At 37.1% G+C, this 13,315-nt stretch overlaps 1 protein-coding gene across 1 annotated transcript in view; it reads left to right on the forward strand.

Moving 5' to 3' along the window:
- LOC126864413 (division abnormally delayed protein) overlaps positions 1–8,426 on the forward strand; it is a 242,240-nt gene extending 233,814 nt beyond the window's left edge. The window contains exons 7-8 of the mRNA XM_050615751.1: positions 3,962–4,169; positions 5,186–8,426. Coding sequence (XP_050471708.1) covers positions 3,962–4,169; positions 5,186–5,292 — 315 coding nt within the window. The 3' untranslated portion in view covers positions 5,293–8,426. The remainder of the gene's footprint in view (positions 1–3,961; positions 4,170–5,185) is intronic.
- The last annotated feature ends 4,889 nt before the right edge of the window (positions 8,427–13,315 follow it).

Consider the following 13,315-nt stretch of genomic DNA (forward strand, 5'->3'; position numbering starts at 1 on the left):
TGGCAGGTGACTTATTGGAATGCGAAATCTAACTTCCCTTTGTGGTATCGTCACGATGCTAGTAACATTCTATTAAATATATTACTGTATATAATAACAGCGACAAAGCTTTCTGACAGATCTAATATTAATAAGATATTGAAACACCCTCTTCACTTCGTTACCTTCAGATGATTCTTCAATTTGCAAGTGACATATTGGAATGCGAAATCTAACTTCTCTTTGTGATATCGTCACGATGGTAGTAATATTCTGTTAAATATATTACTGTATAATAACAGCGACAAAGCTTTCCGCCAGACCTAATATTAATAAGACTTTAAAACACCCTCTTCACATTTATCTTAATAAACACTACTTATCATAGTTAAAGTTCAATTAAGCTCTAAAGACACTTAAATTTCGTGTCGTTTCACTTGCATTGTCGTGACTCCACTTCCCTTAAGTGTCACGTTAAACGTGTGTGTCGTTTCATTTGTATTCGTGCTCGTCTCGAAATTAAATACAACACAGGAAATACTCTGGCGAACGAGTAAGTAGTCGCTTTAACCGTCGTGTACATGAACACACAGTCACCAGACACCCATAAATTACCTTCTAATCTGGAATTATTCATACGAGCCGCGAGTTGTGTAGCCGGTGTGCGTCTGGCGCGTGGACGTCGAGCACAGGAGGAAGGTGCGAAAGATCCGTCTAAAAGGTGCGTGGGTGAGATTGGTGCTGCGAGTCGGTTCTGATTGTTCGTGATTGGCGAACAGGTGCAAGCGGCAGGTATCTGATATGTAGGAAATCGACAACGCCGACGCGTCGAGTCTCTCTCGTGAATGCGCCGCGATCGAGTGTCTCGAGTGAGGGTTTTATGCGTCCAATTGTGAGACGTGCGTTTACAGAATACACGTTTGAATGATTAATAAGGAATGTAGATACGCGATTGTAATCATGGTTGGAATGGGTAGTTTCATTGGAATAATAATTCGTTAAATTATTCAGTATTAGGTTCCTTTCTCCTTTTTATTATTTATAATTAATAGCAATGAAACGAAATCAACAAAAGAACAAAAAGTTATGATTATAAATCTACTATATAATTTAGAACATTCTAGATAATTTAGTAACTCTTGTACGTATTTAGAATTTTTTTAATTATCCTTTATTGTCGCTTTCACGTTGTATTGCTGTCTATAGGTAGAATATGTTTTACATGAGAGGATGTATCTGTGATTGTGTGAACATAGCGTTGCACAGTTTATGAAACGGTTGGTTTTCTTTCTTGAGAAAGTGAAGAACATAATCTGGATTCGTTCTCGTGTTGATATTGAAATATTAGGTTTTTCAAAATGTTCAGGATTAGAACTAGGAAATACCCCCACCTAACCCCATAAAATATCTACACCAAATATATCCACCTTCATTAATTTAAAACTATGTAATAGTTGCAGCATCAAACCTTATCAAAATCAGCAAGGATACACACCTACGCATAGCTATAGTTGATCTATAGTTATCCATCTATTTTACATTATTTTGCAATCTGTTTCCGAACACTTTATACGATTGATTCGATTGTACGTGTGTATTTATGCGAACCATAATTGGATCTGAGAAGCCAAATCGATCAACTGTACTTCATATTATCCAGATACATAATTGTTATTTAACATTTCAAAAAATAGTTTTATTTTCGTAAAACTTATTATTACGTAGAGATAGGATAAGTAATTATAATATAATTTTTGCAATTGTCATTGTACTATAGATTTTAATTTATAGAATTGATGAACGCGACTCACCTATAACAGATGCTGTCGCGAGATCGTAAAAGATCTCGAATTCCGAAGAAAAGCTCAGCCAACTACGACGTGCAACGCAACATTTTAAATCGTTCGATGTCCATCATCGGTTATCCGTCATTTGACAAGGCATCTTCCAACACTTAAGCACACGTTAATTCGCATGTCTAGAAATCAGGCAGGTGATTTGCGCTCGTTGCGTGTATGACACCTGCACACCCGTCAACTGCGGCATATCGCACCTGTGTAATCCAATTTGAAATTATACAGAGCCAGAAGAAGGTGACGGGCGCGTAACGATACGTATGACAATGTGCGAACTCATGAATCATTTATAAGCGAGTTCATGCGACAGCGTCGAGTATGAATACTCGGGGGTCGATCGTCTATTTCTTCTATTTTCCTCCGGTGGGATAAACGTTTACCCAGTTGCGATTTACATACATATAATTCGTGCATGTTGCATATTGCTTAACGTAACATCGAACGTGCTGGATTTTAATTAAACAATTCAACTAGATCGGAATTTTCAACAACGTTATTAACATTGTGCAACCGTCCGGAAAGGGAATACTGTAAATTCCAATTAAACTGAAGTTAATTTCGGCGAACAGAAAAAATTCCGGCGTAAAATTCTTCGTGGAAATGTATGGAAAAGAAAAAGATAGTTAGGCATATGGATTTCCCTATGACGTTGATGATATGTTAGGTTGTCCGAAAAGTGTCTTTCTTTTACAGACACGTCTTCTACAACGCATCTCTGTACAAACATGAAACCTAATCTGTCGAACGTTATGGTCTTTATTTTGATAGAACAAAATGGATCATACGTAATTCGATAAAATAATATAAAACGGAAAATGTTGTGCATCCATTATTTCCTTATAAAACGAAAGAAACTTTTCGGACGATCTAATATATAATGTGTCTAATTTAAATATATTTATAAATCTATCATTTCTGGGTAACTGTTACACAGGGTCCAATCCTGGAATAACACATGGAGAGTGCATAAAAAGTAAATGTAAAGACCACCACAGCGAGCTTCTATACCTTTGCATTGATGGACATTTATAAAAAAGAGGTTCAAGGAAAATTGATCTTCACCTTGAATTTCAAGAGCAAATGTTTTTGCTTGCGTCGTATTCTATTCGTCACGAAGACCAAATTTGTCAAAGCAACCACAAGTTGCAACCGGCCAATCTCTTGAATAATAATGTTAAATTTCCATTGGCTCCACTGACATTATTTATAATATATTTGCATCTTGCAGTCAGATAGAAAGTAAATAACGTCATATTAATGAAGAAACTGGAAATTATTTCTTAGCGCGTGAGACAATCCATCCTATATAGCATTAGAGCACCTAATTTCATAATCTCAAATTATTCAAAAGTTACGTACTATGTAAAAATAACCTTTCGAGCAACAGTTGAATTGCATCGAAGTGGGCCATTTTGATTTGATGCCATTAACTTTTCCGCAGGTGAATAAGTAGAGAACATACGAATAGCAATAAAATTTCCTGTGCTAGCTTTCGGCATACGCAACTTAATACTCTCATATCGATATTCGACATGCATCGTTCAATCCATAAAGAAATATACTTCTATTTAGAAGAAAACGTATCTAGTAAACCTTTGTAGATCACAATAAGGATTCAATTCGTTCGAAATAGTTATCAGTAGATTCTCGAAACTTGCGAGTACTGATTGCGAGTTTCTGAAGATCAAGTACTTGGCAAGTGTAAAATGAACGAATTTCGATTCATTCTATCGCAAGGTGCGTCCTCGCTGATTTTTGCAAACAGTTCACGAGCAGCTGGTCTTCTATTTTTCATTCGTTTGTATACTGTTCGCAAACATAGTCGTGTCACAGAGTAGACATGAAATGTTTTTGAACATGTTGCAAACGTTATGTTATTCGCGGACAGTGTTTGTGAACTGTTAGTCTGTAAGTACGTGCCTTTATGAGTACCGTTTGATTCCTATGAAGCCTTAAATATTGAATTTACTTTGGATGTATATGTACATATTGAGCTTGATGCCATCACTGACGTTGGTCGATCGAACGATCCAAGTTGTCGATGAATTTCTCTCTGCTTCCTGAGCTTATTTAGTTAGTATCCAAGATGACAATCATATGTAAACGTTCCCTTTCCTTTTTCGTAGATCTTGCAGTCTCAGTTGGCGTCGGCACCGGATAGTGGAATGCTGCTCGCCGACGAAGCTCTGGATGGTTCAGGAAGCGGTGACAGGCCAATATGGAGGAAGAAAGGCAGAGGAGAAGATGCCGATAACGATGATGAAGATGAACATGGTGGTTATGGTCACGAAGATGAAGAGGCATCTGGATCAGGAATGGGCCCTAGTACACCAGGTACAGATTCGAGATTTTTCAAATTTATATTACCCATTATTATGGTTTTGTCCTGTTATCCTGTATGGCTTCATACTGCTATTCTGTCTACAAATAGCGTTCTTTTTCTTCTTTTTAATGATTTTGACAGAACGTCGTTAAGTTAATACATAATAAACGTAATTTTCGAGATAAAAGGTTCCGGTTATAATTTGCTTTGAAATGAAAATTTGTGAAATGAAAATAAGGTAAGAACTTACAGGACTCATTGTTATTCTCGACAAATTGGATGAAAAGTTTTGTATTCGTAAAGAAAGATAACTAAAAAATCATACTTTTAAAAAGGTAAGGCATTGTTGCTTTAAGAAAATAATCAAACTACTACTAAGCTGTATGATAAACTAAAATCTTCTGAATTAAATAATATACAGGAGAAAGTAATTGTGAAATCTTTTACGATTTTAAAACACCCGAAATAAAATCTGGTATGGTAGTTTATTATGCAACCTAATAATTAATTTAATCGAACGTTTGAAAACATATCTACTAATGTAGCTTTTTTTAACAATTTGTTCAAGCTGCTCATTTTCCCGAGTTAATTCTGCATGTTGTAAAATATAAATATTCTTTTGTGATAAAGAGAGATAGACATTCACTGTCGAAGGGATATAAAAAATGAACAATTAATGAAACAAATAAATTTCAGATTTAATACGTCATATAATGGCTACTTCTTGTCGAATAATGTTAACACATAGCTGTTAAAAAATATCGATAAAAAATTTTGCAGATAAGAATCTGATAAATCAACTACAACGATCGCAATGTTGGTGAATTGTAATCTTCATCTTTAGAATTGTTTCCAATTTTTCTGTACAAAACATACGTTCTATCTTCTTGAAAACAATGGCAGCATACAAAGAAACCAATACGACGTCGTATGGTTTCACTACCACGAATATTTTCCATTTATATTGTCACTAAATTTTAATTACGGATTAATCCATCAAATTAATCGAAACTAATCACTGTTGCAGATCCAATGTTGAAGACGAATCGTGAGAATCCAACCACGGCAGGGGCATCAAGCATTCTCCTGTCATCCGTGACAATGGCGATCGCCTGCGCATTGCTGATCGCTTAAGTTGAATGGAAGCCGGCGTGAAAGAAGGGGACGACGTTTCGACGACCTAGACATGGATGTAGACAAACGATTTTGGTGCCCGCGTCGGCGAACAGGATGATCCTGCTCGACACGAGGGATCGATCTAATTCCGGAACTTACGAATCTGCTTTATAGATATTTATCGTGCCGCCTAAACGGAACAGCTGAGAGGAATGTCCGGAAACAACGGAGAATCTGTTTTATTGTTCGTGGCTGAGAATCGATGTGCGTCGATCGATCGAACGAAGACTGTGTTTCGTATTCGAAGTTCGAGAGCAAGGTTCTGAAAATCGTTCCCGTTCGAATAATCATTCTGGGCTCGTTGGCCGACGCGATTGAATATTCGACGAGTGTCGATACAAAGCTGAATAGACATTTTTCCGGAAGATCGTTCCACGCATGGAAATCGTCGTAGGCTAGGATAGGATCTGATTATCTGATGTCGAATGGCCGGAAACAAAAGTGTAAGAAAAGAGTTGGACTCTTGGTCGAGTATCTGCTAGCGGAAATCACCAGCAATGGCGTGTCCTGCCTTTAACGATTTGCCAAGAATCGAGCCACGGAACCGTATGGTTGGTACGAGGATCGAGAGAATACTTGAACGATTGGAAATGGTGCACTGAGCATGGAAGAACAACGAGAAAACCGATTCTCATCTGTCGCGTGTCATGTTGCTCGCAAACGACCACGGAAAGAATTATATTTAACGAGGTGAAACTGTGTCGGAAAGAATTAAGAAGCCGAGTTAGCCGAGTTGCTTGTGTAAGAAAAGAGCGTTGAGAGAATAGTCAAGCGAGACAGAAGGTCAAAAGCAACGTGCATGTAAAAATGGTCCCTTCCTGTTTTACAGGAACATAATAACAAGCACGACGGTCATCCGGCGAAACTGACTGCACTGCGATTTCACGAAACGATGGAAGGTTGCTTCTCTGTGCAGCGCATATTCTTTTTGTCGAGGAATTGGAATATTGAAGGGGAAAAGAGAGACCTATTTGTACGAAATTAGAGCCAGACGAAAAAATTCCAGCAGTAATCTTTGCAGAATATCGCGTTACATCTGCGAGAAATCAGATTTGATAATAACGCAAAGCGACGAATGGTGAAAAAGAACAATGCCGCGCTTTCGGACGAATGGAGAGTAAAAAGTTTTGTCATTTATTTATGCTATTAAAAGTGATTCATAGGAAATTGCTGTATTTAAAAATCTACAGGAAACGTTCTGTACAGTGAAATAAGGCAAACACCGTGTAAACAGACAGACACGACTTATTCTGACGATTCTCATGCATTCGAATTGTTGTACAAAATGCGCGATTCGTCGTTCAAAAAGTTATTCGTATTTATTCACCTACGTATACATATACGCTACGCTTTGGAAATGTTCTTTTTCACCGGAAGATCGAACGAGACGAACGCGGAAATAACGAGCAAGCTACAATCACAAGCAATAATCGTCGTCGTTGATACTTCACTTTGCTGTGAATACTTTCCGAACAACGAGGAATCGCCGTTAGGCAAAATGTACGGCGTTTGTGTCGCACGGGGGAAAATCAAAAGTGTCTTTCCTTTTTGAAAATATCAGACGACAGTTGTAGCAGCATCAACAGCAGTAGCAGCGGTTCCGGCTTTTAAACGATCCGACCAAGTCACAGAGCCGAACAACGAGACTCCGACCCTTGTGCCTCGCGTTTTGCGCTGTTCTTCGTCACGCATGAATTGCCTCTCGTTCGCGGCGACGCTTTTTGTCGTCGACGTCGATACACAGACTAATCACGGGGTCATTCCCGTCGGTGATATCGCGCGTGCATGCCATAAATCAAAGCCAACTGCCAAAACGCCAGTTACGCGGCCGAAGCTGCTTTCTCGTCAAGCGATCCGGTGGTCGTACTTCGAATTTCACGCGAAACGAGCGTCGCCTTCCGCTTGCATCGTCTCGAGACGGTCGTTTCCAAGGATAGTCACGAGAAGTTCGACGTTAATTCTATCTTTACAAATGCGACGTTTCCGCGCCACCGTAATCCCCACTCCAGCCATTAATCGCCAATAACGTGCGTTCCTTCTTCGCAGATGGAGCATTCGTGGAGGATCGTTTCGACTTTTTATAACTTTTTGAGTAGGATACGTACGGAGTGCTTGATACGCTGTGATTAATCGTACGAGAGCGTATAAAATCGTACGATCGATTGGATATAGTCGAGCGAATCAGCGATTCCTTCTTGGACGTCTAATCGTTGGAAAGGAACTCGGAACCCGATCGCGAATGATTCGAATTGAAATTGCCGAGTGAAAGCGTGGACTTATCGAGACCCCGACGAAAATAACGATAAAGCGTGATACGATAGTATTTGAGAAAGTAAAACGTGTAGACGTTGTTATCGAGCATTGTGTTTTTAGTCCTTGAGGTACTAAAATTGTTTGCAGCCACCTGTCCAGTGCCATAATTTTTCCTATTATTTCATAGAAACGCAAAAGATCATCCGTATTCTTTGACTCTGTTGTCTAAAATTCGATGTATCGTTTTCCGTTCATTCTATTTCTACTATATCATACATTTAGATATCGTCAAGTGCCAAAAAGCAAGAAGAAAAAAAAAGAACGCGAAGTAGAGCGCTAACTATAAAAATTGTCTCGCGATCCGAAGCGAGAGCAAGTTCCTCGACGCGAAAACGCTTTAGACGTCTAATCGTAAGCTTCGAGGCGGACCTAGATTTTGGCGGTTTGCTTTCCAACTAAAAACAAAAAAAAAGAAAAAAAAATGAAAAAAAAATCGACTTAGGCTAGTGTAAGGAAGTAGGAAGAGCTAAGGAGACAAGAGCCTGTCGGTGTAACCTCGTATGCGTCGACTCGTATGCGGCCGCACTGATTTTGTACATTTGATTTTTCGGATCTTTGAGGGTTAGTGCCTTTTTGAATATCCCTAGCCGTGACGTCGTGTTATCATCTCACGCCCGACAGAAGGAATGAGAAAGCCATCGATATAAATACGACTGTACAGGGCATTCATGCTGAAGAGAACGATGTGTGCGCGTGCGACCTTCTTTTCCTCCTTTTGTAATTTCTTTCTTCTCTGACAAGAAAAGAAAGGAAAGAAAGAAAGAAAGAAAGAAAGAAAGTAATTCGATTTAATCTGGGGTGATCGAAATATCCGCTAGTGTAACGTAAGAAACAACTAACGCTTTTGGAATTTCGCGTTAGTTCGAGCAGCCAAGAAGAAAAATTTCCTTGTCAACTTAAAGATATTGACTAATCGCCGTCTTAGATAGGGTCCAGACTGTGTTTCAACTTAAATCGACGCGAACTTTGTAACAAGTAGACTTTTGGACCGAAAGGCTTTTTTTTTCTATTATCAATCGCCGCGTAGTTTACTTCTATAAAGTTAACTATATGAACGATAAGTACGATACGCGGAAGAAACTAGTCTATCGACCAGCGCGGATAAAATTAAATTACTTGCTAAACGCTAAAACAAGATCTTCACAGATCGGGCGAATTTTTTCACGCGAACCGTTCTATCGATACTCTTGCACGTCCTACCAGGATATAAAACTGCTTATCGATTGACGTTTCACTTTTTATTATTTGATCTATATAAACAACCGAATAAGGAAGAACGTCCACTAAGGATTATTGTTAATTTAACGAATCGGCTGGCGAATCCGACTCGTTCTAGGTATCAATAATAATTAAATATCGAAATAATGAATGAATTAGCTTGGTATTCGAGAATATCGTTTTATATTCAACGAGCCTTTGTTATCTCAAAAGCCGTAGAATCGTTTTAAAGATACGTGATTATAACGAAATTTGATTAAAAGTAAATTGTGATAATTGAAAGTAAATTCGATGATGTATCTTCCGAGCGAACGAAGATATTTTTACGACGCAACGCAGCCACGAAAGATATAGAGGAAGAGCGTTTGAATTTGAGGAACCGATACACGCACTCTTTTAAAATCCAATTAATTATACAGTCGACGTTCGACGCGACGACGGAGGAGCCCAATTTAGTACGACTCGGACATAACTGTTAGAATTTATAATTGTAATTATTCGATGAATAATTGTTATTATTCTGCTTGTCGGGCGAATTTAGGCAACGAGCGAGATAAGTGATCCCTAAAAACTCGCCTCGTTGCTCGTGTACGGCTGCGTGACCCTTTTGATTGCGGAGATATTAATATATATCCCTTTTGACGGCACACGCCTCCTGTAAATTGTATGGAGTCGTTTTAACACGACATACGATGACGAAGGAAGTGGCCTTACATTCGATTCCTTCGATTCGTGTTGTTTCGCTTCAATTATCAAAGCATCGTTGAAACACTATGAAATCGATCACCTATTTATAATGCTCTTTGTTATACATGTTTTGTGGTGCTACACTGAATAAAAAAAAATTGCGATTAAATAAAAGTGATATATTTAAAACAAACGAACTGTGTTGATACTTGGAATGCGACGGTCTCGCTTCTTCTTGACCGCGATCTACACGATCGGTCGATGTCGTCATCGTCGTAAACGAAATTTAGAAAAGTTGATTTCTTGCAAATAGCAAGTACACGTGGAATCAGACGAACGGTTGGATCATTGAATGAACTTATTGTACTCGTTTAAATTGGCTCGTTGAACGTTGAATAGCTCCGATGGCGAATTTAATTAAAGCGATACACATTAGCCGTCTAGCTACAAGCGTCCAGCTGCATGTCGCCCAGATACAAAGTATAAAGTGTAGAAATTAGAGGCGAAACAGAAACGCAAGAAACGCACAGAATCCGTACTTAATACGCACAGACAATTTCTCACCCTCTAATTACGTGTCGTCGCGCTGTGTTGTGTCTGTGTTTCTATTAAAGTAACGCGCTACCGTCACGACTCCAGAACAAGTAAACCGCGTAAATCGCACAAATTTAAGGCCTAATTCAATGTTTCTCGTATTACGTTAATCACGGTAAAACAGCAAATGCATGTTACACTTTGCGAGACTGCATATGTAAGTGGAATAAAAGAAAAATAAAACGTATACACACTGTCTGAAACGCGCCTATTTCGCGCTATGAAAATAAGATTTGCTAAACCGTTAAACGTACCACAACGCGCCCGTAACGAGTACGGAATTAAAAATAGAATTGCTTTTACGAAGAAGTAATTTACATTAAATCGTATCCGTATAACGTGATTTACATATACAGCCATAGGGACGCGTTTACTCGTGTGAAAGCGTTAACGAGTTTGCTCGAAAGTAGAGCTTAATTAACCGGATTAAATACGCGCGACCGGCAATTTATTACTCGAGGAACATTCCAGCTAAGGCTTCGGAAGCGGTCACATCCCCCATTTTAACAAACGCTGATCAATTGACTCGTCGCGCCGTCACTCTTTAACCTTTTGTATTTTAATAACTGATTTTAATAGTCAGTTTGGGTCATCATGCTAAACAACCATCAAACGATATAAAGAACCTTCTGCTTTTTAATCCGCTCTAGCTAACCATCGTAAATGCTTCTTTTTTTCAAATAAACATCTCGATTCGTACAGTTGAAAAAGAAATAAATACTGAAAATAGAAACATCGAACTATCGTCTTTTAGCGAGAAATAATTTTACATATAAATATCGGATATGGATTAAAATTACCAGAAATAGTTCAGGTTTTTAATTTACATTTCGTCCGATATTTGCGACACGATCGATGGTAAAGAGGAAATGTCGCGCGATTAAAACTTCAATTTCATCGTGGTTACTCTTAATTATACGATGACATTTACGACACGGCGAGACATTTATTAATGTTGCGTGGTTAAAACGTTATTAGCAAATATCATTCAACATTCCATGCGAAACTGCGTACGTACATTAAAAACATCGTGAAACCCGTAACGCCGGTGCTTAACCGAGAATTGCGCTTTCAGTTTCCAGAAATCCTGTTTCGCAAACGTGATAATTTTGCGTCTTAACGAAACTGTATATCATCCAGCTTTTAGAATATCTGTGAGATAATTCGAGAAATTTAAAAAATACAGGGCGTTAACGTTTTTAATTTTCAGTAATCGATTTTACAACCGTTGACATTTTGCTTGCAGATACTTAGCAATTATCGCTTCTATCAAATAATATATTCCACTTTCCTTCTTCTTTTCTCTTCTTCTTCTTCTTCTTCGTTGATATCGATATAAAATTATGAGTATGATTTACGAGACACATGAAAATACGTAAAGCAGCAACGCAATTACAATCTACGCACAAGTATACAATTATTCGAGGCACGTTGAAAAATTTTGAAAACGAGCAATATCTTTCGAAGCAGTGAGGCAACATTTAATTTAAATCAAATAGACTTCTCAAAAGTAATTATGTTTCTGAGAAAAAAAGAAGTGATTTACAAAACTGCTTCTTGAAACACATTTACCTATTTTGACGGCGATGTTCATATTGAGAATTGTCGGTAATGGTTTCAATTTCCTTGAAAAATTAACGTGCAAGATAACCAAATATGTACGAATGGATAATAACAAATACCACAATAAAATAGATTTTCACCTTATGTAAAAATGTCACAATGAAAATGTCTTCTTGTGAAAATATTAAAGCGCCTCAAATCGTAAATAGCTTCGTATGATATTAACATATTTAGAAGAATCATTTTTCTAGAATATATTATACAAAATTTAATTATTCATTACTTTTCTATTGTTACACGTTAAATTTTATAGATTTTGTACAAATAAATTCAATACAACATTCATTGATTATAAACAATCTTTTTGATATAAAATGTAATATAAGATGTGTTATTATTATACTTTTATCAAGCATATCAAAATATTGCGTAACATTCAATTTGTTTTCACGAAACGTACTTACCTATAATCCACATCTTACAAATCATTTCTCACATTCGTGGGAAGCACATTTCTATATTCAATTATTCCGGAATAATTTATTAAAATACTTTATTTGAATAAAATAATCTACTTAAATAATATACCAAACGATATTGAAATAAAAGCCACTGAAATTAAAGTATTATAATCTTATCTACCAAGTATGATGCATTTAATATAAAAATATGTTAATACGTTAATATAATAAAACGTATAACACTGCCTTATACGCACATAACTGACGTTAACTGTGACCCAACTAACGATTATATGTACAATAGTTCACTAATAATCTACCATTTATATGCTTTAACCGCCTTCATCATCCGATATTTATATCAATTACCGTATAAATCATATAACTATCTGTCTAATTTTCTCCAAATCAGTTAATATAACTTATCACACGAATCATAATAATTTGAAAACCGTGAAATATTCTTCGTTCATATTTTTTCATTAACTGATATATCTAGCAAATCCGCGAATAACCAAAAAGGAACGAACGATATAGAAAGAATTAAAAATACTATTAAAAATTCAATGGAAAATAAACTATATCTTAGAAATAATTACCATTTCTCGATCGCCTTCAATGTCTAAACAATATTTCTAATCCGTGTAAAACGATGTTCGTCGTATGACTCACCGTACTGCGTGTATCTTACAGAAACACGATAATCGATTGCGTCTTGATCCACATGGAAGAAAAAGAAACAATTTCTTCCCGATTTAAAATTTAAGCTCGAACATTGCGCAACAGCCAAACGTCCTGCTCTATGGATTCGTCTGAAGTTTCTTGCACAGCGCAGCTTTCCTGTAATTTTTTCACGCGTAAGACAAATAAATCGCGGAACGAACGCGCAGTCTGGACTCTTTCCGAGGATTACGGTGAGCAAACAGGGAGGAAAAGAGAGGGAAAAGAAAATGTATATGAACAAGTAAGAGAGAGAATGAAGCTGAGAGAGCCTGTATATAATAGTGAATGCGTGTTGTATTTATATGTTATACGCGTAATATACATATACATATATATATTATAAATATAATATATATATATATAGAAACATATACATATACGTATACATACATATATATATATTAATACCATCGACCTAAGAG

This window comes from Bombus huntii, chromosome 4, assembly GCF_024542735.1.
Source record: "Bombus huntii isolate Logan2020A chromosome 4, iyBomHunt1.1, whole genome shotgun sequence".
Classification (NCBI taxonomy): domain Eukaryota; kingdom Metazoa; phylum Arthropoda; class Insecta; order Hymenoptera; family Apidae; genus Bombus; species Bombus huntii.